Source organism: Geotrypetes seraphini, chromosome 7, assembly GCF_902459505.1.
Source record: "Geotrypetes seraphini chromosome 7, aGeoSer1.1, whole genome shotgun sequence".
In the NCBI taxonomy this organism is placed as follows: domain Eukaryota; kingdom Metazoa; phylum Chordata; class Amphibia; order Gymnophiona; family Dermophiidae; genus Geotrypetes; species Geotrypetes seraphini.
Window position 1 is genome coordinate 99,650,401 of NC_047090.1, and position 22,549 is coordinate 99,672,949.

The following is a 22,549-nucleotide window of genomic DNA, read 5'->3' on the forward strand; positions in this document are numbered from 1 at the left end:
TAGGAAATCTAGCACAGCCCACAGTGAGAGAAGAAGGAGCAGAAGAATATGTTAAATTAGGCTCTGTACAGTCTTTGCAGTAAAGGAGGGTAAATACCAGTTAGTCAACACTGATATTCCTGTTTACATAAAAGAAGATTAGCAAAGATAAGAACCTAATCTTCCATTAGAATGCTTGCTTGCTTTCCCAGGTAGTATGCCTCAGTCAGAGAGAATAATCTGGTTTCCATAATCTTTTTAAGCACAGATTTCCTTGTTTCAATCTGTTTTTGAAACTCTCCTTCCTTTAGGTGGGGCTCATATCCATCCCTGATGGTCCAGTGGGTGATCGTCTCTAGCAGTAATCTCAAGGTACTAACACTAGGAGCTGGCCTAGCAAAATCTGTATTACTCAGATGTTGAATTGATAATGGACAGATCTAATCAGGTGCCTGGAGAGTGTTTGGTATAAGTTTATTCTATAAAGGAAAGTGAATACCTACTTCCTGTTACAAAATACTAGCATAACCCGGCAGCAAAGTTATAGAATTGCTCTTTGTATGTGCTTTTCTCCATATAGAGCAGTATTCCTCCTTACCAAATTCAGCTTGGCTTAATGGTTAGTGGGCTGACATCCAGAAAAGAGGGGTTCAAATATACTTCTCCTACTGATGCATCTTGTCACTTTGGGCAAGTCAATTCACCTTCTATTACCCCAGGAATCAACTTAGTCTGTCAGTCCTCTGGGGCAGGGATACACCTACTTTACTGGAATTGTATTTTGCTTTGAGCATGAGTTTGGTAGGCAGGTAGTTAAATCAAATCAAAATCAATTGTTCATTTTATCTATAAAGATGGAGAACACATGAATCCTAACCCAGCTTCTAATACACAACTGTCTGGTGAACAAATTATTTTACTGTGGAAGATCTTTTCACTCTACTTATGCTGGGAACCTCTAATCACAGCATTTCTTATTTCCAAATATAAACAATGTGTATCTCGTGGTACCCTGAACTGCGCTACCAGCTTGTGGAACGGTTTGTCTCCCTCCCTCTGCCTGGAACTGCCAAAAATAGTTTATATCAGATTGCCTCCAAATTCTCATATTCAAAAAGTATGTAGAAAATGATATCATGGGATTATTAAATAATGGGAAGAAAGACATTAGCTTATCTCTTGGAATGTTACGATATTTACATACTGTATGCAAGTCATAATGGGATTCCTTCTTAAATTCTTCCACCCATGCGTTAGATGGAAGAGGTGTCAAAAGCACCAACGAACCTATTGCCCAGCTTGATACTCCTCTGACAATACCCAGGATTGCATTATATCACCATGAAGCAATTCTTTCAGACATGCCAAACAAGCACTCTAGTAGTAATATATCTTTATTTTTTAAATTCTTTGCTTATAACATTTTTATATGCAACTTCAGGCAAAAAGCTTAGGAGGTACAGTACATTAGAGCTGAGGAATGTTAAGCCAGTAATATATTTATAGATTGGGTAAAGTCATTCCTCCTAAAAATTTATTCACATTAAACCTTTGGCTTAATAAGGAACGTGTAAGCCACCCACTTCACCTCAAACCCTCTTGCCTGCCTGCTTTGACAGGCTTTAAATGCCTCAAGTAAGGCACAAAAATGACTTAAGCTAGTATTCTATAAAGATAGTTCCACATGGAAATTGCCTTTATAGAATTTGCGGTTACGAAGCATCATCCTGACACTTAACTTTAAGGGCATAATAAAAAAAACTACAATGTCCAAAAAAAAAACACCTAAGTCGGCACTTGGATGTCCTAATCGCTAAGACATCTAAATGCCGATTCGAAACCGTTTTCCTGGACATCTAGCAAGACATTTCACCTGCTGTGCGTCCAGAGTTCATGGAGGCATGTTAAGAGGCGGACTTTGGATGTGCTAGACTTGTACGTCTTGCAGGGATAATCAAATCTTTTGTAAAACGTCCTGGATGGAACTTAAATGTTCGGAGCGAGATCTGTACCCAAACTAATCAGATGACCACTGGATACATGAATGTATGACCCTTTCACACTCTCCCAATGCTCAATGACCCCCTCCAAAAAATCTGAATGAAAGAAAACATACCTGTCTCTAGAATAGCAGCATTTGGAATGGGAATGCCTAGTAGAGCATCACACAGGTGTCTTAAGTAACCTGGTAGATGGGGAAAGGAACCAAATTCTTAAGATAAGTTGTTTTGCAGCTAACTTTCTGCTTATTCATGAGGTTTCCATCAGATGGCTTATTTTGTATGAGCTTATGGCCTGATATTTTAGTGATTCCAGTTTGAAATAGTTATAAAAAAAGAACACTTTAGGCGCTCCTACAAGGGCTCACTTTATAAGTAATATTAGTTAGTTTATATTACTTTATAGTTTTTTTCACAAGGGTATTAAAAAGAAAAATCACTGGAAGGTTTTTCAGGACCTATGATAGAAAGCCGGAACCAATAAGTCTTAGACTGGTTTACCTTGTGTCGGATTCTGAGCAGGTTTCTGAGGTTCTTTTCCTTACACTGTATAGTAACTTTATCTTTCCCCTTGCGCTTGTTCAGATAACCTTTTTGACTTGTGCTGTGATTTTTTTAGGTTCTCCTTCCATCTCTTTTTGGATAGTGGATGGGGTAGTGAACCATTGAGAGGAGGACCCAGGCCAGAAGCCATTCTAACCATTATATATATGGTGTCACGTATGAGCCCATCAAAACCTACCAAAAATCTACTATACTGCCATATAGGTGCCATCTGCAGTCATAAGGGCTATTGGGGTGGTGGACAGGTGGGTCTAGTAGGTTTTGGGAGAGTTTTGGAGGGTTCAGCATAAATTATGAGGAGTAAATGGTGAGATATATATCTGAGCCATCGTCACTAATTTCTGTTCTTCTTAGTAAGATCTCCAATATACAACAACATACAGTCCAGAAATAGACAGAGTAACTTCCCTTATTAAAGTGCCGGTGGGATGTCAGATTTCCCTCTGAGCCATCGTACTCAATAGGGTTAATTCCTCATTCTTCCTTCAAGGCACAACTTACTTAATTTTTTCTTACTAGATTTCATAAATATATTAAAGATGTAAAATTTCATCAATAAATAACTTAATTCATTAGATCATTTTAGTAGTATGAATTCATGATTTACTACTTAGCTTTTCAGCTATTAGTATTAATCCCCTTCACCAACGTGTTTCGCTTTCTTTGTCAAAGTACGGGTATTGAGTACGATGGCTCAGAGGGAAATTTGACATCCCACCGGCACTTTAATAAGAGAAGTTACTCTGTCTATTTCTGGACTGTATGTTGTTGTATATTGGAGATATATATCTGGCACCCTTTATGTGACATTCACAGCAGTGCCCTCTAAAGCTACCCCACTGCTCTGTTGACCTGTCTACGTGGCCAGTCTATGTAATATGTAAACTGCTTTGATTGTAACCACAGAAAGGCAGTATATCAAGTCCCAGCCCCTTTGCACATCATTTATAGAATCTGGTTCTAAGAGTAATGTAGTCTACTAGCATTAAAATATCCTGACTAACTTCTCCCACTGATGTGTCAGTGTATTCTTATCTCATGTGCTATAAACCAAGTAATCTAGAATCCTATTTGGATCAAAAACACTACAGGCTCAATATTCAGCACCACTTAACTTAGTAGGAGAGGCTTCTGATTGGGTCATATGAAGATTTTCAGTGACACACAACGGGATAGTGCTGCTAAAATTTGGGGTAGATCACCATATTATTATCCAGTTAGTGCCAGGGTGATACAGGGACAGAGTGTGGGTGGAGATGAGAATTACTCAGTGAGTGGCAATTTTCAGCAAAAAGGCTGTTCTAACTTAATTTTATGGGTACCAGACTGAATATTGTTAGTACCTGGATGAATTCGGGCAGGCAGGCAAGACCTGTATATCCTGTGACATTGCCCAGATTAGGCCCAGTGTTAAATATCTGGGTCAAATTCAGCCTACAGCAGTCAGTGTCTTAAAAATTACTGACTGCTACTGGCTGAATATCAGGCTCTGTTCTGCTATTTGTCATAATAATTCCAATTATTATAATTTTTAAGTAAAAGCAATCAATGACACAGGTTACAGTTCTACATCACCAAATGTTTAAACTAATTTCTATACACTCACCTTGGTTTGGGGATTCATTTCCTGGGGTCACTTCAGATAATCTCATTCCAGATTTGGCCACTGCATATATACGACCTTCCTGGATTGATATTGTCAAACAGAGGAAAAAAATGTATTCATAAGAAAAAGATAAATAGTTAAAATCCTAATAGGTCAATCAAATATTTTTAGTTACTCCTCTGGGTGTTTTTTGAGAAGAAAAGATTGAATCAACTGATCCAGTTGGTCACATAAGCCTTTCCCAGTAAATAGAATCTGATGTGTGGTTGCTACAAGGGCTCAACTTGTCCCTAAATCAATATGGCTGCATATAGTTTATGTTTTAGACTGATAGAGTATAATATATACAAGGATTCTAGGGTTCTTTTATGAATCTTTTATCAAAGATTAGTCATATTATCTGCAGCAGGACCCATTAAGAAGATAACATGCTAATCTTCTGTAATAGACCTCCTAGTTTCTTATGATTCTAAGGACTCCTTTTACTAAGCTGCGATAGCGTTTTTAGCGCACGCAGGATTTTTTCCACGCGCTAAACCCGCGCTACGCAGCTAGAACTAAAGCCAGCTCGAAGCTGGTGTTAGGGTCTAGCGTGCGGAGCAATTCAGCGCATGCTAAGCGCACGCTAAAACCGCTATCGCAGCTTAGTAAAAGGAGCCCTAAGGGCACAAAGAATTTGTTGTAGACTTTGTTGCCACAAATTTGTTTACTGTGGCAAATTCTCCTATTTTCTTGTTCAATATATATTTCCATTAATAAGTCAGTGCAAAATAAAATAACCTAAAATGAATGAAAATCAAGGCAATTTCCTTTTCAGAAGAAAATGCAGCCTTCCCAGAGGTTGCTTAAGGGAGATTTGGCACTGATATCAATACATTGGGTGAGAAGACCAATTGAGATTATTTTAATGAGGTGTAAACCTCATTTTGATGTGATGTACAAAGTTGTTTTTAACTGAATTTTTCATTACACACATCACAACTTTTTAACATGAATGTAATGTCAATCTGTAAGTCATTCTAGTCAACAAATCAAATGACTATAATAAGAAACACAGAGCAGTAGCCCTAAGAACCAGGAAAGTCAAAGTTGAAACTTCAAATCTTGTTTCTCCTACTCATGTCTCTTGTGATCTTGGACAAGCCACTTTATTCTTGCCTAAGGTACAAATTTAGAGCTCCATTTATTAAAAGGTACCAATGGTCCATTGTGCTGCATAGACATGGGATTCTGTACTGAAGCTGTTGTCCTCCTATAGTCCTGAACTTTTAAGAAGAGTGTCACTAATATCTTTCAACTCCTCCCCTTCATTAGTGGAGAATAGCTCCCTCTTCAGTTTTTCCTTCTGCAAAAGAGCTCAGAGGGTGTGTTCTGATCTGCTCTGCTTTCTTTTATTATTTTCAGGTCTTTTTGTAAGTCTGTTCTTTTTTCAAGCATGGCTTTAGTACCCAGAGATCCCCTTCTTAGGCTTACTCTGCAAAGAAAAGGATGCAGACCCGCGAGGGTGAGCTGCTGCTCGCAGGCCAATCTCTTGAAGTACCTATGGAGGCAGCTTGCTTTGTCATCCATTGAAAGCTTGGGGTCTGTTCCCCTGGGAGCTTGCTCGCCTGCTGATTTATCAGGGACTTGAGCACAGGCTGTGGGCCCTAACTCGTAAGGGTTACTCGGAGGTAGTTGATGCAACTTTCCTTAGAGCAAAGAAACCTTTGAAGTTTGCAGCTTACGCTAAAACCTGGACGGCTTTCCAACTCTGGTGCTCTAAGGAGCAGGTAAGACTTTGGCAGGCACCAATTCTGGTGATCCTGGCATTCTTGCAAGCCAGACTTGTAAAAGGCCTAGCGGCTGCATCCCTGAAAGTACAGGTGGCAGGCCTCTCGTGCATTCGGGCTCAGGGAGGTAAGCAGTCGTAGTATCTCATCCAGACGTCACTTGGTTCTTGAGGGGGATGCTCAGATTGCATCCTCCATTGCATCAGCCTTTTCTGGCATGGGTCCTTAATGTTGTCCTGAAGGGTCTCTATCAGGCTCTTTATGAGCCTCTGCAAAACACGTCCCTTTTGGACCTTACAGTTAAGATGGTATTTCTGGTGGCCACTGTCTCAGCGAGGCGAATCTTGGAACTACAGGTTCTCCTCAGGTTTGAAGAGTCTGGTGTTTCTCACAGTTCCTTCTTTTCTTCCAAAAGTGATCTCAGCTTTTCACATCAATCAAGAGATTCATTTGACCATTTTTCACCCTACGGGTTTGGTTAAACAGGACAGGATTTTGGAGAGGCTGGATGTGTGAAGAATCCTGCTTCACTACCTGGATAGGATCAATGATTCCTGTCTATCCGACCATCTTTTTTGCTGACCAGCCAATCAAGACGAGGCAGGCCAGCCTCCAAGGCTTCACATGACATTCCATGGACTCGCATGACAATTTCTTCTTCATATATGACCTGCGAAAAACTGCCACCTATTTCTACAGCATATTCAACTAGAAGTATTGCTGCTTCCTGGGTGGAGTCCCGGGCTGTTATGCCTGATAAAATCTGTAGAGTAGCTTTTTGGTTTACACTCCTTACCTTTACAAGGTTCTATAGAGTGGATGTGGTAGCCTGAAAGAATGCTGCATTTTACTCTCAGTGCTGCGGCAAGCTCATCTGTCCCTCCCTAGATTCTGGCATTGCTTTGGTACATCAGCTTCAGTATAGAATCCTATGTCTTTGCAACAGAATAGAAGATTAGGCTCTTACCTTGGTAATCTTTTTATTTGTTAGAAAACATAGGATTCAGTATGGCTTAACCTGTGCAGACTTCCGATTCACCTGTTTACTGCCTTGAGAATTGCTGGTGTCTGTCATGAGACTTCTTCTCCTGTCATTTGGATGAGTATGTAAAAAAAATGTTTACGCTTGTTGTATGTGTATATATACACATACAACAAGCGTAAACAGTTTATTAAGAGCAACACTATTTTTCGTGTACCTTGAGATTAATATGCGACAGTACTAGTTGTACACTGCAGGTTGGTTCCTGGATACTTCTAAGTTGATTATTGTTCTTTATTCATAAATTACAGAGCAGAACAAAAATGTATGCTGTCTCTGGGGAAGTTCCCTGTGCCTCTCCTTTTCTTTTGTTTCAGTGGAGTTCAATTGCTTCGGTACTAACTGAAGAGGGAGCTATCCTCCGCTGGTGAAGGTGAGGAGTTGAAAGATATAAGTGGCACCCTTCTGCAAAGTTTGCGACTATTAGTGGACAACAGCTTCAGTACAGTATTCTATGTCTTCTAACAGAAAGAAGATTACTGAGGTGAGATACGATTGGCAAAGTATGAATTAAATAAAAACAAATAAGAAAAGAAATACATTTATGATTTCTGCTCATTTTCAGACTTGTGTGGGCATGGTTTCTCCCTTACTTTCAGCTACATAAAAGGGGTATAATATCTCCTGAACTTTTATGTTCACACAAACACTAAAGAAAAAAAACCCAACACATCTTGTTTCTCTTTGAAAGCTGCCTACTAACTACCTATGCAATTTGCATCTATGCAGCCTTTGGAAATATGCCCACAGTATATTAATAGGGGCATTTTCAAACAAGAAAAACGTCTAAAAGATTGCATAAACCGGCATGTGGACATTCTAATTGCCAGGATGTCCAAGTGTCAATTTTTGAAGCTGATTTTCTGGATGTCTTACTAGGCTTCCTAGCCACTGTGCATCCAAAGTTCGAGGGGGTGTTTTGGAGGCATGTTATGGGCAGATTTTGGACGGGCATAGCATTTGGATGTCTTGCGGCAATAATCAAAGATTTCTCAAGACGTTCTGGATGGAACTTAGACATCTGGAGCTAGACCTGTTTTAAAAACATCTAAGTGCCAAAAATGTACCCAAACTGACCAGATGATCACTGGAGGGATTACGTAATGACCCTCTACACTCTCCTAGTGGTAACTGACTCCTCCCACCCCCTAAAATCTGAATGAAACAGTACATACCTGTCTCTAGAACAGCAGCACCTGGTGTGAGGAATCCTAGTAGAGCATCACACAGGTGTTTTAAGTAGCCTGGTGGGTTACTGAACCACAGAGAGGAAGACCTAGGCTCATAAGCCACTCTAACCACTACCCTACCCAAAACCCTACTATACTGCCATATACGTACCACCTGTAGCCATAAGGGCTATTGGGGTGGTAATAGTAGGTGGGTATAGTAGGTTTTGGGGGAGTTTTGGAGGGCTCACATACATTATAAGGGGGTTATGGTGAGATGGATTTCTGGCACCTTTGTTTGAAATTCACAGCAGTGTCCTTTAAGGTGCCCCACTGCTCTGTTAGCACCTTTGTGTGGCCAATCCATTACAATACTGGCCCTTCCCATGTCAAAATGGTCTGGATTTGGACATTTTGAACTTGGACATTTTTGTGGTCATAAATGGTGAATAAAGTTAGGCATCTTAAGGTTGGATGTACTAGTGGCCAAGACATCCAAATAGACAATTTTGGCAAAAAATATTTTGGACTTCTAGTAGTTTTTTGTTGGTCTTGAAAATGACTGTTTCTCCGCCCCAACTTTGGATATCTTGCAGGAAATGTTCAAATCAGACTTAAATGTCCTATCAAAAATGCCCCTTCATAGAAAATTACTTACATTTTTTATTTTAACAGAGAAGTGGAAAATACAAATGAAAAGAAATAACTCTCTGGAAAAGGCAGCAAGAAAAAGAGAGAGTGAGAAGAGAAATGAGAAGCATAAAAATGTGATGAATTACACATAGTCATCAGACTACTTTCTTTGCTAAATTTTGTAAACTTTCATCCCCACAGATACCAAATGGGAAAAAACCTTTAGCACATCTGATGTTTATCTTCTGTAAAAAAAAAAAAAAAAAAAAAGTGGATAATAATGATGATGCAATGAAATTCTTGAAGGGAAACTGACGAAGAGAAAGTATTAAGCTCAGCCTTGTATAATTTGTGGAGTCAGCCAGAGGAGGACAGGCCACCATGGGGATGTGCATTTAAATATATTTCCTGTTATAGATGAGAAGCAATGCACTCAGAATAAATGTATGGCTAATGCAACCAGTCCAGACCAGATTCCCACAGGGTTTCCGATTTCCTCTCTCCTCAGTTCAGTACTGCTGGTCCTTCTAAATGTCTGAGCAGAACACCATCAGAAACTCAGATTTATCCCTCCCAGGACCTCTGACCTGCCTTCATTATTTCTTCCTTCTCAGAATACCTGGTACAGAGCCTTCTCCCACCTCCTGCAACCTCAGGGCAATCAGGTTTGATTTCTCTCCCTACTCAAAACCTCTGGGTATGCTACTCCAATGTCTCTAAGATCCTTGGTACCTCAGAGCACCAGCTTGAATCATCCTGGCTATGAGCTGATTCTCTGTGTGCCCCTGAAACATGGAGAAGGAATCTCAATTTCTGCTTAACATAAGAACACAAGAATTGCCATACTGGGACAGACCAAAGGTCCATCAAGCCCAGTATCCTGTTTCCAACAGTGGACAACCCAGGTCCCAAGTACCTAGCTAGATCCCAAGTAGTAAAACAGATTTTATGCTGCTTATCTTAGGAATAAGCAGTGGATTTCCCCAAGTCATCTCAATAATAGCCTATGGACTTCTCTTTTAGGAAATTATCCATGCCATTTTTAAACTCCGCTAAGCTAACTGATTTCACCACATTCTCCAGCTATGAATTCCAGAGTTTAAATACATGTTATGTAAAGAAATATTTTCTCCAGTTTGTTTTAAATCTACTACTTAGTAGCTTCATCAAATGTCCCCTAGTTCACGCTACTCATTATTTTATAGACCTTCTGGGACAAGAAAAGAATGGCCTCAGTTCCCTCGCTCTCTTCCTTCAGCCCATGGGTGGATCCCTGTGCCTAACACTTATTTATTTAGAATTCCTATGGATAAGACCTTCCCGTTTCATATTTATTTTCTCAGAGTCCTCCAGAATAGGAAATCCTTTGATCCATGTTCACTCTCCTCAGCAAAGGAGGCACTCAGTTCTACACACATTCTCTCTGAGATAACAGAGTGGATCACTCAAGCCTCTGCTTGTTCTCTCAGACCTTCTCTGGAGTTCCATACTCATGCACTTACAGTTCATGGGGAGGGAAGTCCCCAACCATATGTTCATTTTTTCTCTGATCTCCTAAAAAGGACATCTCATGCTCTCTGTAGTCCCAGGTAGGACCTTCTCCAGTACAAATCTCATGGTCATATCTCTTAATCCGAATTTGCCCCAAATTTGCCAAATAACAGTGGAATCTCTGGTGCCCTTTTACTAAAGTATGTTAAACAGTTAGGGATAGATTCAGTAAAGATTGCCCAAAGATAGGTGCCAGGACAATGCATACTAAGTGTAAATTCTGTAAAAGCAGTTCCACATGGAACTACCTTTGTAGAGTACTAGCTTAAGTGTGCTTTCTTTCGGCCAGCTTTAGGTGTGAGCATGTATGCTAGTCATAGGCTGGTGTAAATGCTGGCACCGATGTCCCAGGTGTAGTCATGCCTAATTTACAGGCATACCCCTAATCCACCCCTGCCCCCATGGCCATGCCCACTTTGGAATTAAGCACGATGGAAAGTAGGTGTAGGGTTCTTTGATAGAGCATAAGGCATTTCTGCACATAATTACTAATTGGTTCCAATCAACACTTGCTAAAGTCAACTGATTGATCCTTAGCACCAATTAAGAGCCAATTAACCTATTAGGTTAATTGTGGAAATGGAAATTGTGGAAATGGAAATTGTGGAATTCTGTGCCTAACTTCTGGATAGGACTTTTATGTACCAAGCAAGCAAACTTGGCTGGACAACTACATAAATGGAGCTAAACTGACCTACAATGCGTTCAGGAAAACCATGAAAACTGCCTTATTTGATAGATTTATCATCTAAACAACAACAATAACTACACTAAACACTAAAACCATTTCTATTACTTCTAATATGTCCACTCTTGCATATAATGTTGTATTTTTAACAAACTGTACATTGTAATTCACTGTATTTTAAGAACCTGCATATTGTAACTCGCTGATTGTCCAGCTCAATTCTGTGTGAACCGCCTGGCGGTATAGAAAAATAAAGTTATTATTATTATATATAGAATATATGCTATAACTGTTACATGACAGTGCATGCCAATTTGCCATCAATAGCTGGGGGTGGGAACTGGATGGGTTATGTGCAGAGAAAGGGCATGGACTGTACACTGAAGAGGTGCTAACTACAAACCATATTATTTCATGGTAAAGAACATTTTAATGCAGTAACTGCAGAGGACGTGGTGGACACTCTTCTAGAAATTACCACACATAAATATTTACCGTTAAAGTACAATAAGTAGAAAACTTATCACTCTTTAGAAAAGGCCCCTGTGTCTGTGCCCCATACATTAGTCATTTTTTACAGCTCTCACTGTAACAGCTAGATATTGCACATTTCTTATGCTTTTTATGACCTTGATTTACTTTTTCTTCAAAAAACATTTTTTATGGCAAACCTACACCCTTATTCTTTCTAAAGATGCTTCAACACGTGTGTCTGTTAACACAAAGTTTTCGAAGGTCATCTACACAGACACAGCAAGTATGGTAAATGATAAATAATCATGTTCTACCACAACTTGAGTATGAATAGCATTAAAGGTGACTCAGCATCACTATTACTGTATAAGGGTTAAGCAGCTGTAAAAACAAGACTTCTATCATGTAACTCATACAGAAAACAACATTTTTTTCACTTGTGATGATCTATTGAGTACTAGGGAGGGCCATTTTTCAAAGCCAATTCTATGGGTAATGGTAATAAATAGAAATAAAACAATAAAAACAAAGGAAACAAGGTAATACCTTTTTTTATTGGACTAACTCAATGAATTTTATAATGAGTTTTCAAAAGTAACCTTCTTCTTCAGATCAGAAATAAGCAAATGTTGACAGATATCAGTATATTTAAGGAGAACATGAAAGCATTTCAGTGATAGTTAGGAGAGGGATGGGTGAGTGGTTAAGCAGGAGACAGAGAGATGAGGAAAGCAGTTTCTAATTTCTTTCTAGTGTGAAAGAAAGCCCAGTTCTTTGTTAATTCCTGCCTGGTGGGTGTCACAACATTTCACCATTTTAATTTCAAAGGTTTTACGTTCTTGGATTGTCTTAAAATTTCCTTTTAGTATTCTCAACATAAATCATTGGTGCAGTGGTCAGTTTTTCCAAGTGTTGTCCGAATAGAGATGGCATCCTGGTATGGTATTGCAATTTTTAATATTGATATCTAAGTAAGTTGATCCTAGTCTTTAGAATCTGGCCTGTTTCACCAATGTAACACCCCCCTCTTTGCACTTTTTACATTAAATGACTGTACACCACATTAGAAGATGAACATGTGATAGGATCCCCTTATGTTGAATGTTTTTTCTCATATGAGTGAAAATAAATGGAAACTCAATTGAGTGTCCAAGAATAATCTTCAGATGAACAAATATAGTGGAACACTCAGTATTACATATAATGTGAATAAAACAGAGGAAAAAGGACCTCAAAAAAACCCCTGGACTACAATCAATAAGATCGTAACCAATCGGGGGTTAGGTTTTCATCACTGGTCCTAAACCCTGTGTGATTATCAAAAAATATTTTTTATAACCTTTTTTTCTTAAATTCAATATATATTAGTGTTTGTTAATTTAATATTGTAATTCAAAATCTCTCTAATCACTAAAGAGCAAGTTAAAGCCAGCAGCTTTATATTAAAGGTTTCTGTGATATAGATAAACCAAACACTTATCTTAATGGCCCAACTGAGGCCCACCGTTTCGCTCAACGGTTTTATCTTATATTCACATTATATGTAATACTGAGTGTCCAACTATATTTTTTCTCATATGAGTGACCATGGGATCCTTTGAGATGTGCTCGCACAGTTTTCAGCTTGCTATACCGCAGGTAAATAACACTTTGAGGGGCATTTTCAATAGGATGTCTGTCTAAGTTGGACGTTTTGAAAAAAAAAAAATATATATACAGAAATCTAGTAGAGAAAAAGTCTATTTTCAAAACAGCCAGATGTCTTATCTTTTATTTTTGAAAATGACCTATGTAGACGTTTGGGTTCTTACTAAATCCATCTTTTTTGGCCTATTTTCAAAAATAAAAACATCTATATGAAAACACACAAAAGCAAGTTTTGCAGACATACCCAACTACCTCGTCTGATCGCGGCAGAGGAATCCCCATTCAGCTCGCTGGTTTCAGTGTAGTCTGCCGGCTCAGCTGATAGGTAGAATCCCCTGCCAGGATCAGCTGAATCAGCAGGGAGAAAAAAATTTTGTCTCCCTCCCTTCCTCTCCCACCCCACAAAACCCCAAACACCCTTCCCCCTGACATCTCCCACATCCCGCCTGACATCTCCCTACTTCCCCCCAATATCTCCCTACATCCCCCCAATATCTCCCTACATCCCCTGACATATCCCCATATACCCTGACAAACCCCGTACCTTTGGATGCAACTCAGCAGGAAGTAAGCCCACTCCCTCCTGCCTATAGGGCTGTGTGCATGAGAACTGATGGGCTTCCCCCTCCAATGCATCTTAGGATGCAATGGGAGGGTCCTAAGGTCCTGATGGGCTCAAAATGTAAAATAACACAAGATAGAAGAAATAAATTTTTAGCTGCTGCTCAGGAAGTACATTGTCTTGGAACGCAGATTTGTCTGAGATTTTATTGTAATACTAATTGGTATATGTGTCCTTTGAATCTTCACAATTTCAGCTTTTCATAAAAAGAGATCTGTCCTCACTGCAAGTGGGATAGGGCTTCTTGCATAAGATTACTGGTTAATCCCTTCAGATAATGTAAGGCTCTAATTATTCTTCTTGAAGATTCAGGCCCTTTTCCAGGTATTAGTTTTACTTTATTGTAATTTCTCCTCTTTCCTTTTCTTGATTCTCCTGTTCTTTTCAGTTTTATATGGAGGTCTGAGGGCATTTAGATTTCCTTTTTCCTTTTGCTTTTTCTGTATTTATTCCTTGGTATCTCTATTAATGTATTACATTAAAATATGAAAACATAAAAGTTTTAAAAATAGCAGGTATAATTTGTACATCTTGTACCTCAAGGGAATTTATTTATCCAAGTGATATACTTAAATATATTTATAACTAGCTCCACTTTGTTGTTCAAAAACTATATTATATCAATCAATCAAGTAACTGAAGTTATTTAGTGAACACTCAGACCCACCCAGCTGAGGTCTCAGTGAAAAAATCACGGAGCAGCTGTTTTGAGAGACCATCATCGTTGTTCACAGTCTCACCCACCAAACAACAGCTAAATAACTACACAAAGATGGTAAAACATAACCAACTTAGCATTTGAATGGAGTGGGTAATCGATATTAGCTGCTCCGGGTTCCTTTTATTCAATGACTGCATTCATTACAACTGCCGACCCCCCCTACCTAGGTTTCACCGAATGGCTTCTTCAGGAGGGGTACTACAAATGTAAAATCAACCACATTAACACTAAAACACTTCAGTTACCACTACTATGATTTTTACACTGTAATCATAATTAACTACCGCACCATTCACACTCAAACCCTACCGGCATAACGCACTCCACACTACTCACAGACACATTAGCTTCTGGCGACGAATTTCCATCAAGCGGGCCCCTCCATATATGCACATCCCCTTCAGCTCGTCATACTGACGTCAAACTCGGTCACTGCAATCTAACCACAAACCTACTCCTTCTATAAATGAAACCACTCGATTTCATTATTTAACCCTGTAGGGTTTTTTGGTGAGACATCTCCTGCTCTTGATCCTGCGGAACCAGTAAGAGGCATGAAAGTGAAATCTAAGTGGATCCCGCCTGGAGCACCTGACGTCTCGGTGGCTGCTTTTGAAAAGCAAGTTTTACAGGATTGTAGAAAGAATTGAGACTTCTAACGTCCATTGTGGCTCGAATTTAACTTCGCAGCAATTTAGCATACTCAAGTCTTTACAGCAGGATCCCACTATCACTATCCAACGCGCCGATAAAGGCGGCGGGATAGTGATACAAGATCACCAACAATACTGTACAGAAGCATTTAGACAGTTGTTGGATGAGAGTTTCTATAGGGAGATTAATGGAGATCCTACTCAAGATATTAAAAAAGTAATCGATACTGTATTACATACCGCTCGTCAGGCGGAAGTCATTACAGTCAGGGAGATTCAAGAGTTTGACGTTGAATTCCCTGAAATCCCCTATATTTACTTCATCCCTAAAATTCATAAATCCCCCCACATGCCCCCCGGGCCGTCGATTGTGGCAGGCATTGGTTCAGTGCTGGAACCATTATCGAGGTTCATTGATAGTTTCATCTGTGAACAAGTGAGTATAGAAACAGTCTTATGTACGTGATTCTCTTCTCACTTCCTGCAAATCTTGCAAGGAAGTGATAATCATTTCTTGTAAATTTTTAGTTACTGCAGACGTTGCAGCACTGTATACCAATGTGCCACAATCGGCGGCCCTGGCAATTATAAAGAAATCTATAGACAATGTAAATGTGTCAGTACAGAAGAAGGAACTAGTGGGTACATTGGCCAGAATTTGTGATTTGTCAAAATTACTTTCAGTTTATAGATAGGTTCTTCATTCAGACTAAGGCAGGTGGCGATGGGGGCCACAGTGGCCCCTTCAGTCGCCTGCCTCTTTATGTCTGAATATGAAGAAAAGTATGTGCTATACATCTAGGTGGTTTAACAGAGTAGGCTTCTGGGAGATAGATATATAGATGACATATCTTTTTTTACGTGGAATTGGGGAACGTTACGAGTTGGAGGAATTCCTTAAGGAATTAAATCAGGTGGATCTTAATATCTCTCTCACTCATGAATGAGTTCCAATAAGGTATCCTTTTTGGGACATTCAGGTAGTCAAATCCCAGTTTGATTTCTCAGGTACATTTTGACACCACATTGTATCGGAAGCCCTACCGACCGTAACACACTCCTCCATTACCACTGCTATCATCCTAAGCCCCTCCGGGACAGTATACCGGTAGGGCAATTTTCTTGAGATTGAGAAGGATATGCTCTGACGAAGGGGATTTCCATCAGCCGGCCACACTATTATATGCAAAATTTATAGAACGTGGCTACCCCTCTAGGGTGGTCAAAATAGCATGGAAAAGAGCCCGTAATTGTCAGCGGGAGTGGTTATTTCATACAAAGGAGAAAGAGAAAAGTGGGGCCCTAGTATGTGTATTACCCTATTCTAGTAGGAGTCAACAACTTAGACAAATTATTTTGAAGCACTGGTCAGTGTTGCAGGTACATGAAAGCATGAACCAAATTCCATTGTTTGCTTACACTCGAGGCCGTAATTTGGGCCAAATTCTTAAACAGCAGGCCCCCGGTCAACAGAATTATGGGGGTCCTCATGTAAGCTGTGCCCATTGTGTATATTGCTCTCATGTCCTCAATACTGACCAAGTACTTATTCCTCAATCAGGTGGTAAGAGATTTTATTTAAGAACTAATACTAATTGCCTTTCTATGGCAGTTGTGTATTGTATAATATGCCCATGTGGGCTTTATTACATTGGGCACACTCGGCGGGCTATTAAAACTCGAATTGCCGAACATTTGAGTAACATTAGATGTAATCGTATGTCGGCTCCTCTTGTGAACCATTGGCTTGAACAGCAGCATCTAATAGAAGATGTTAAATATACAGTGATAGCTAGGACACATAAAACAACAGGGGATGTGACTCAAAGTTTATTATATTTAGAACAAAAATTCATTTTTCAGTGGCATACTTTGACCCCTACAGGGTTAAATAATGAAATCGAGTGGTTTCATTTATAGAAGGAGTAGGTTTGTGGTTAGATTGCAGTGACGAGTTTGACGTCAGTATGACGTAGCTGAAGGGGATGTGCATATATGGAGGGGCCCGCTGATGGAAATTCGTCGCCAGAAGCTAATGTGTCTGTGAGTAGTGTGGAGTGCGTTATGCCGGTAGGTTTGAGTGTGAATGGTGCGGTAGTTAATTATGATTACAGTGTAAAAATCATAGTAGTGGTAACTGAAGTGTTTTAGTGTTAATGTGGTTGTTTTACATTTGTAGTACCCCTCCTGAAGAAGCCAGTCGGTGAAACCTAGGTAGGGGGGTCGGCAGTTGTAATGAATGCAGTCATTTGAATAAAAGGAACCCGGAGCAGCTATATCGATTACCCACTCCATTCAAAGCTAAGTTGGTTATGTTTTACCATCTTTGTGTAGTTATTTAGCTGTTGTTTGGTGGGTGAGACTGTGAACAACGATGATGGTCTCTCAAAACAGCTGCTCCGTGATTTTTTCACTGAGACCTCAGCTGTGGGTCTGAGTGTTCACTAAATAACTTCAGTTACTTGATTGATTGATATAATATAGTTTTTGAACAACAAAGTGAGCTAGTATAAATATAAATTTGTACATACCAGATCAATATTTAGCAGTCCAATGACCAATTAAAAGTCATCTATTCATTTATTTTTTAAATTTCTATACCGTTTTATTCCAAAACGGTTTACAATAAAATTATATACATAAAATATTGAAACAGGTATGAACAGATAAAAGCAAAAGCAGAAAGATTCAATCCTTACAATAGGTCAAATTCTCATATAAATGCATCAACAAATAATTGCTTTTTCAGCAGTTTCCTGAATCAACTCCTATCACCACATTTCCGAATTTGGCCAACAAGGCCATTCCACAGTTTTACTTCTAAACATGAAAAGGTTATAGCATTCATTTCCACATACTGGGGATTGGCCTTTGTTTTCAACAGTGCTGAATTTTCAGAACACAATGATCTTGATGGTTTGTAACCAGACATCAAACACTTAAAAAATTTGGGAATCGTGCCACATAGAAATTGATGACATAGCATAATTGCTTTATATTGGATTCTAAATATAACTGGTAGCCAATGCAGTTGTCAGATATATGGGGTAATATGCTCATATCTTGGCGTTCCAGTTATCAATCTGGCCGCATCGTTCTGGATCACCTGCAATGTCCTGCACCTGGTTTTAGTTATTCCCAGATAAAGGACATTGCAGTAATCCAGCCGTGACAAAATCATAGCTTGTACAACAGCACGAAAGTCAACTGGTGACAGCATTGGTTTTAAACGATACAATAAATGCATCTGTGCAAAGCATACTTTACCACTTGACAACTCATTGTAAGTCCTGGGTCCAATTTTACTCCCAGGACTGTCATTGACTCTCTCACCAATAATACCTCATCTAGATCAATTTTATCAGGTATTCAGCTGAATGGCCCTTTTACTAAACCGCATTAAGCACTAATGCGTGCTTAATGTGGGAAAAAAGCTTGCTGCAAAACATAAGCATAGAAAAATGAAAGCAGATAAAGACCATCCATGCCATCCCCACTCTCCCTTTCATTCCCATAGGGATCCTATATAGTTGTCCAAGCCAATTGGTCAAGCCAATCAGAGCCTTAGGATCTTCCAACCATGTGAATATGTCCATTGCATTTATATATCAAGCCACTTACACACATCCTTACAGAACAGCGCTTAGTAACCTGCAGTCATGTATATCTAATCTAATCTAATTCTTAGTCTTATTTACAGAATCATCTCCTAAAAATAGGAGCTCGATTCGGTTTACATAATTAGATCACAAAGAAAGATCCATTAACATTCATCAGAGCTATAGCCTAAAAAGCGATGAAACATAGTGGTTTTTAAAGTTTTGTGAAAGATCTGAAGAGATAAACACGATCTAATTTGAAGTGCTAGTCCATTCCATATTGCAGTTAGTAAGTATGGAAAGGAGTGTGAAGGTTTACAAATTGACTTGATTCCTTTTAATATATGGGTTAAGTGTACATGTACCTACAAAAATGCTAGTATTCTGTACTTTTACACATTCATGTGGTGCATAAATATGGGTACCTATTTATAACATTGCCCTTTTACTGGGACCAGTTTGAAAGCCTTTGATCTAACCATCTGACTTTGTAGTTAGGTAGTTAGATGGTTTGCAGAACTGACCATAAAATTATGGAAATATTTTTAAAAATAGCTTTCCTGACATACTTCCCAAGACTCAATGGTTCGTGAAGTACTGAGTAATTTGATAGTAAAGAAACTTGGGATCTCTTTAAAAATATATTTGATAAGCCTCTTACCCAAGATGGAAACCTATGTAGCGGTGGAGTGGGAGGTTTGCTTCCAGGTTCCATTGTAACTTCAGCCTCTAGATTCATATCATCTTTGTATCCTGTACTAAGTTGCTGAAAGACAACCTCTGTTACAGGTTCACTTTCATCCTCTTCTGTTTCCATCTTCTCTGGGACATCATCAATGTCTGTCTCTTCTACCTGCACTGTTTGTGGTGGTAATACTATGGGCTTAAAAGAACAGATATCAATGTTTACAATGTGATGAAAATGATCTGCTCCACCAGGCTGAGGTTGGCTGTAATGTTTCTTGGCTAGTTGGATACTATCTCTGGGTGTGGTGGGGGTCCTGACTTTTGGCAAAGTCATGCTATTACCCAAGTTCAATTCCCTTGTTGGAAAGCCAAGCTGGAAGGATGACACCAAAGGCACAGTCACAGAGGGAGAAGAATGTTTTGGTGTAAAAATGGGAGTCAAGGTTGGACTAGATAAGTTCATTTCTCCGGAAGAGGAAGAGGAGTCCAGTCTCTGAGACCGAAACTTGCTACTAAGTTCATCTGAAGAGTTACCCAAGTCAGAAGTCTTGTTTGTACAGCTGGAGGAACTGGAGCTGCTTTTGCTTTTTGAGGAAGATTTGAAAATAAGTGTTTCTTTGATCACTCTCATTGATGCCACGGTGAGCTCAGTCGGTGGGTCCAAAGAAATGTTATGTAATTCAGAAGCACTGTCCAAGCTTACAGCTACCCCTCCATTTTTCATATCAGTAACAGAATTTGTGGGCAAGGCCCCAGTCCTTGATCTTGTCGGGCTCTGTGCAGAAGCTGTCTTACTAATGCATTCTAAGGCTACATTTTCATCTCCTACAGCCTTACTTGACCTGTGATGGGTACCTTCTGCACGTTCTTGGGAAGCTTGCTTTTCACCTGCAAAGAGTAATTTAGGAACTTGGCTGGATTGTTCAGACCTTGATGTGAGCAGCATATCAGGTAACAAAAGGCCACAGCTACGGAGGGACTCAATGGTGGGGATGCTCGTCACGCCTAGAAGAAAACATAGAACAGCTGCATTACTTCATTGTCCAGATTTCTGTGGGGACACTTTCAAAGACCTATTTGAAAACTGAGTGAAGGCAATCCCCTGAGAGGAGTTAGGGCAGGGAATGCAACAAAATGTGTAAGTCTACATTTTCAAAACTACACATTCTGACTGGAAAAAGAACCTGCATAAAACAAAGGTATTAATCATTGCTGGTACGTTTTCTCTGGTCAAATTTCAAAAAGGAAAATATGCACATGTTTTCCCTTTCAGAGCTGGTTAAGAATCCATGGGAAAATCAATCTGTAGACTCTGAAACTACCCATAGACAACTGAAAATTACCGCCTTTATGCTTCCTCGAATCCTTAGACTTTGTAGTAAGCTTCTGTAAGATGTGGACACTCTAAATAAAGCCCCTAGGCAGTAGCATAAATTCTGCCTATACAGTCCCTGCAGTGGAGAGGTACCCAAGAAAGCAGCCCATTTGCAGTCACTGCCGGATCTTCTGAGATAGAGCCCCTGTTCTGGAAGCCCTTTTTGCAATTTTGGCTTGAGGGCCCTTAACTTGAACTTGTGGCATTACCCACTGCTTCCACGCACCCATGTGGCCTACTGAGCCACCTACAGCCCCTAGAGCACTTCCCTCCAATCCGGGTTCTTTCTCCGAGTCTTCGGCTCACCCCACCCTGCCACTACTAGACCTCCCAAAACAGCCAGGCTCTCTGATACCTACCTTTTCTCTTCAGGACCTAGCCATTGCCTGACCAGGCCCTAGCCGCAGAATGTCTCCAGCAGTGGTCCTTCAGGGCCCTATGTAAGCTTGTCTGGGTCCCTCTTTGCTTTTCCTGGCCAAACTTAAAACTTTCCTCTTTAAAGAAGCCTTTACTCTTTAGAATCAGCTTCTGCCTCTTAATCCCTTGATTCTTGTGAAGCTTTGAAACATCAAATGCTTCTTCTGAAGCGATTCCCATTCTAATGTTTTGCCACTCCCCATTCACCGTCCTCTTTTTATTAATTTTACTTTGATGTATTTTAAACAACCTTTCCCTCCCCTACTTTCCTTCTGTTTCATGTACGTTAACCTGAATTCGTCTAGGATTTTTAATATCTGACAAAATACTGCTTTTATTTATTTTTAATTGTTTTTTGCAATCTTTTTATATTGTACACAGTTTAGACACTTATTTTGATAGACGGTATATCAAAAATAAAGAAACTTGAAACTTAATTTCTATCCTTGGGCGCGCTCCCGCACTCCCCTCGTTACTGACACATATTACTGGCGCACCAGTAAGGCCTTATTTATCTTTGGCACATGCACATCCTACTGCGCATGCACCAGGTGCGCTTCTGCTCTCTTCCCTTCGATGGCTGGTAAATCAGCTGTTTGCTGCACCACCGGAAAATGAAAACTGTCTGCCTGCCTTCCCTCCTGGTAGCCAGCATAGCTAAAAATAAAAGAAAACAAAACCACGCAAGGAACAAGCCTCTATCAGCTCCAGGCCCTGCATTTAGATCACGGCAGCCTTGGAGCCCTCCCAGGTAAGTTTAATATAATATATATATATATATATATTTCTTATACTGCTTTCATAAGCATAAATCAATTAAGCCAGATCAGACTGAGAAAAATAGAAACATATGCTACTGAACTGGCAAAGATAGTAGAAACAAGGAATAACTATATGTGAAATATGATTCTCAAAGGTTAAACTAGCATCTAATTCAACCCCTAAGCTGTGAACTTGATGTAGAAATGGTCAAAAAGAGATTAAGGTCAATCTAAAGAAGACAAGACTGATAACTTTGCTCAAAGCAGTAGATTATACCTCAGATCACATAAAATAAGCATTAAAAAAGTGGGAAAAATGAACACATGCAAATTCTACAGAACAGGAGACAGTTCCCATTTTGTGGCTGGATGTGATAAGCTAAGTTTGGGCAGCCTGCATACAGAAGCACACAATAAGACAGCGTGACTCATCCACTAGAAACTATGGAAACATTACATTATAATATAATAGTATCAGAGAAACACTGTGACCCTGCCAAGTACAGAGAATGAAGAAGTTGTGATCACATGGGACACTCCTACTTCAGCTGATAAAATGTTTGATGCCAAAAAACCAGACATAATGGTAAAG

At 39.6% G+C, this 22,549-nt stretch overlaps 1 protein-coding gene across 5 annotated transcripts in view; it reads right to left on the minus strand.

Annotated features, from left to right (window-relative positions):
* PLEKHH1 (pleckstrin homology, MyTH4 and FERM domain containing H1) overlaps positions 1 to 22,549 on the minus strand; it is a 288,947-nt gene that overhangs the window by 113,648 nt on the left and 152,750 nt on the right. For 4 of the 5 annotated variants that reach the window (XM_033951458.1, XM_033951455.1, XM_033951459.1 and 1 more), the window contains 3 exons: positions 19,379 to 20,409; positions 4,150 to 4,228; positions 2,096 to 2,164 (listed from right to left, as the gene is read on the minus strand). In XM_033951458.1, the coding sequence (XP_033807349.1) occupies positions 2,096 to 2,164; positions 4,150 to 4,228; positions 19,379 to 20,409 (1,179 nt within the window). The remainder of the gene's footprint in view (positions 1 to 2,095; positions 2,165 to 4,149; positions 4,229 to 19,378; positions 20,410 to 22,549) is intronic. The other variant, XM_033951456.1, reaches the window with a different exon arrangement.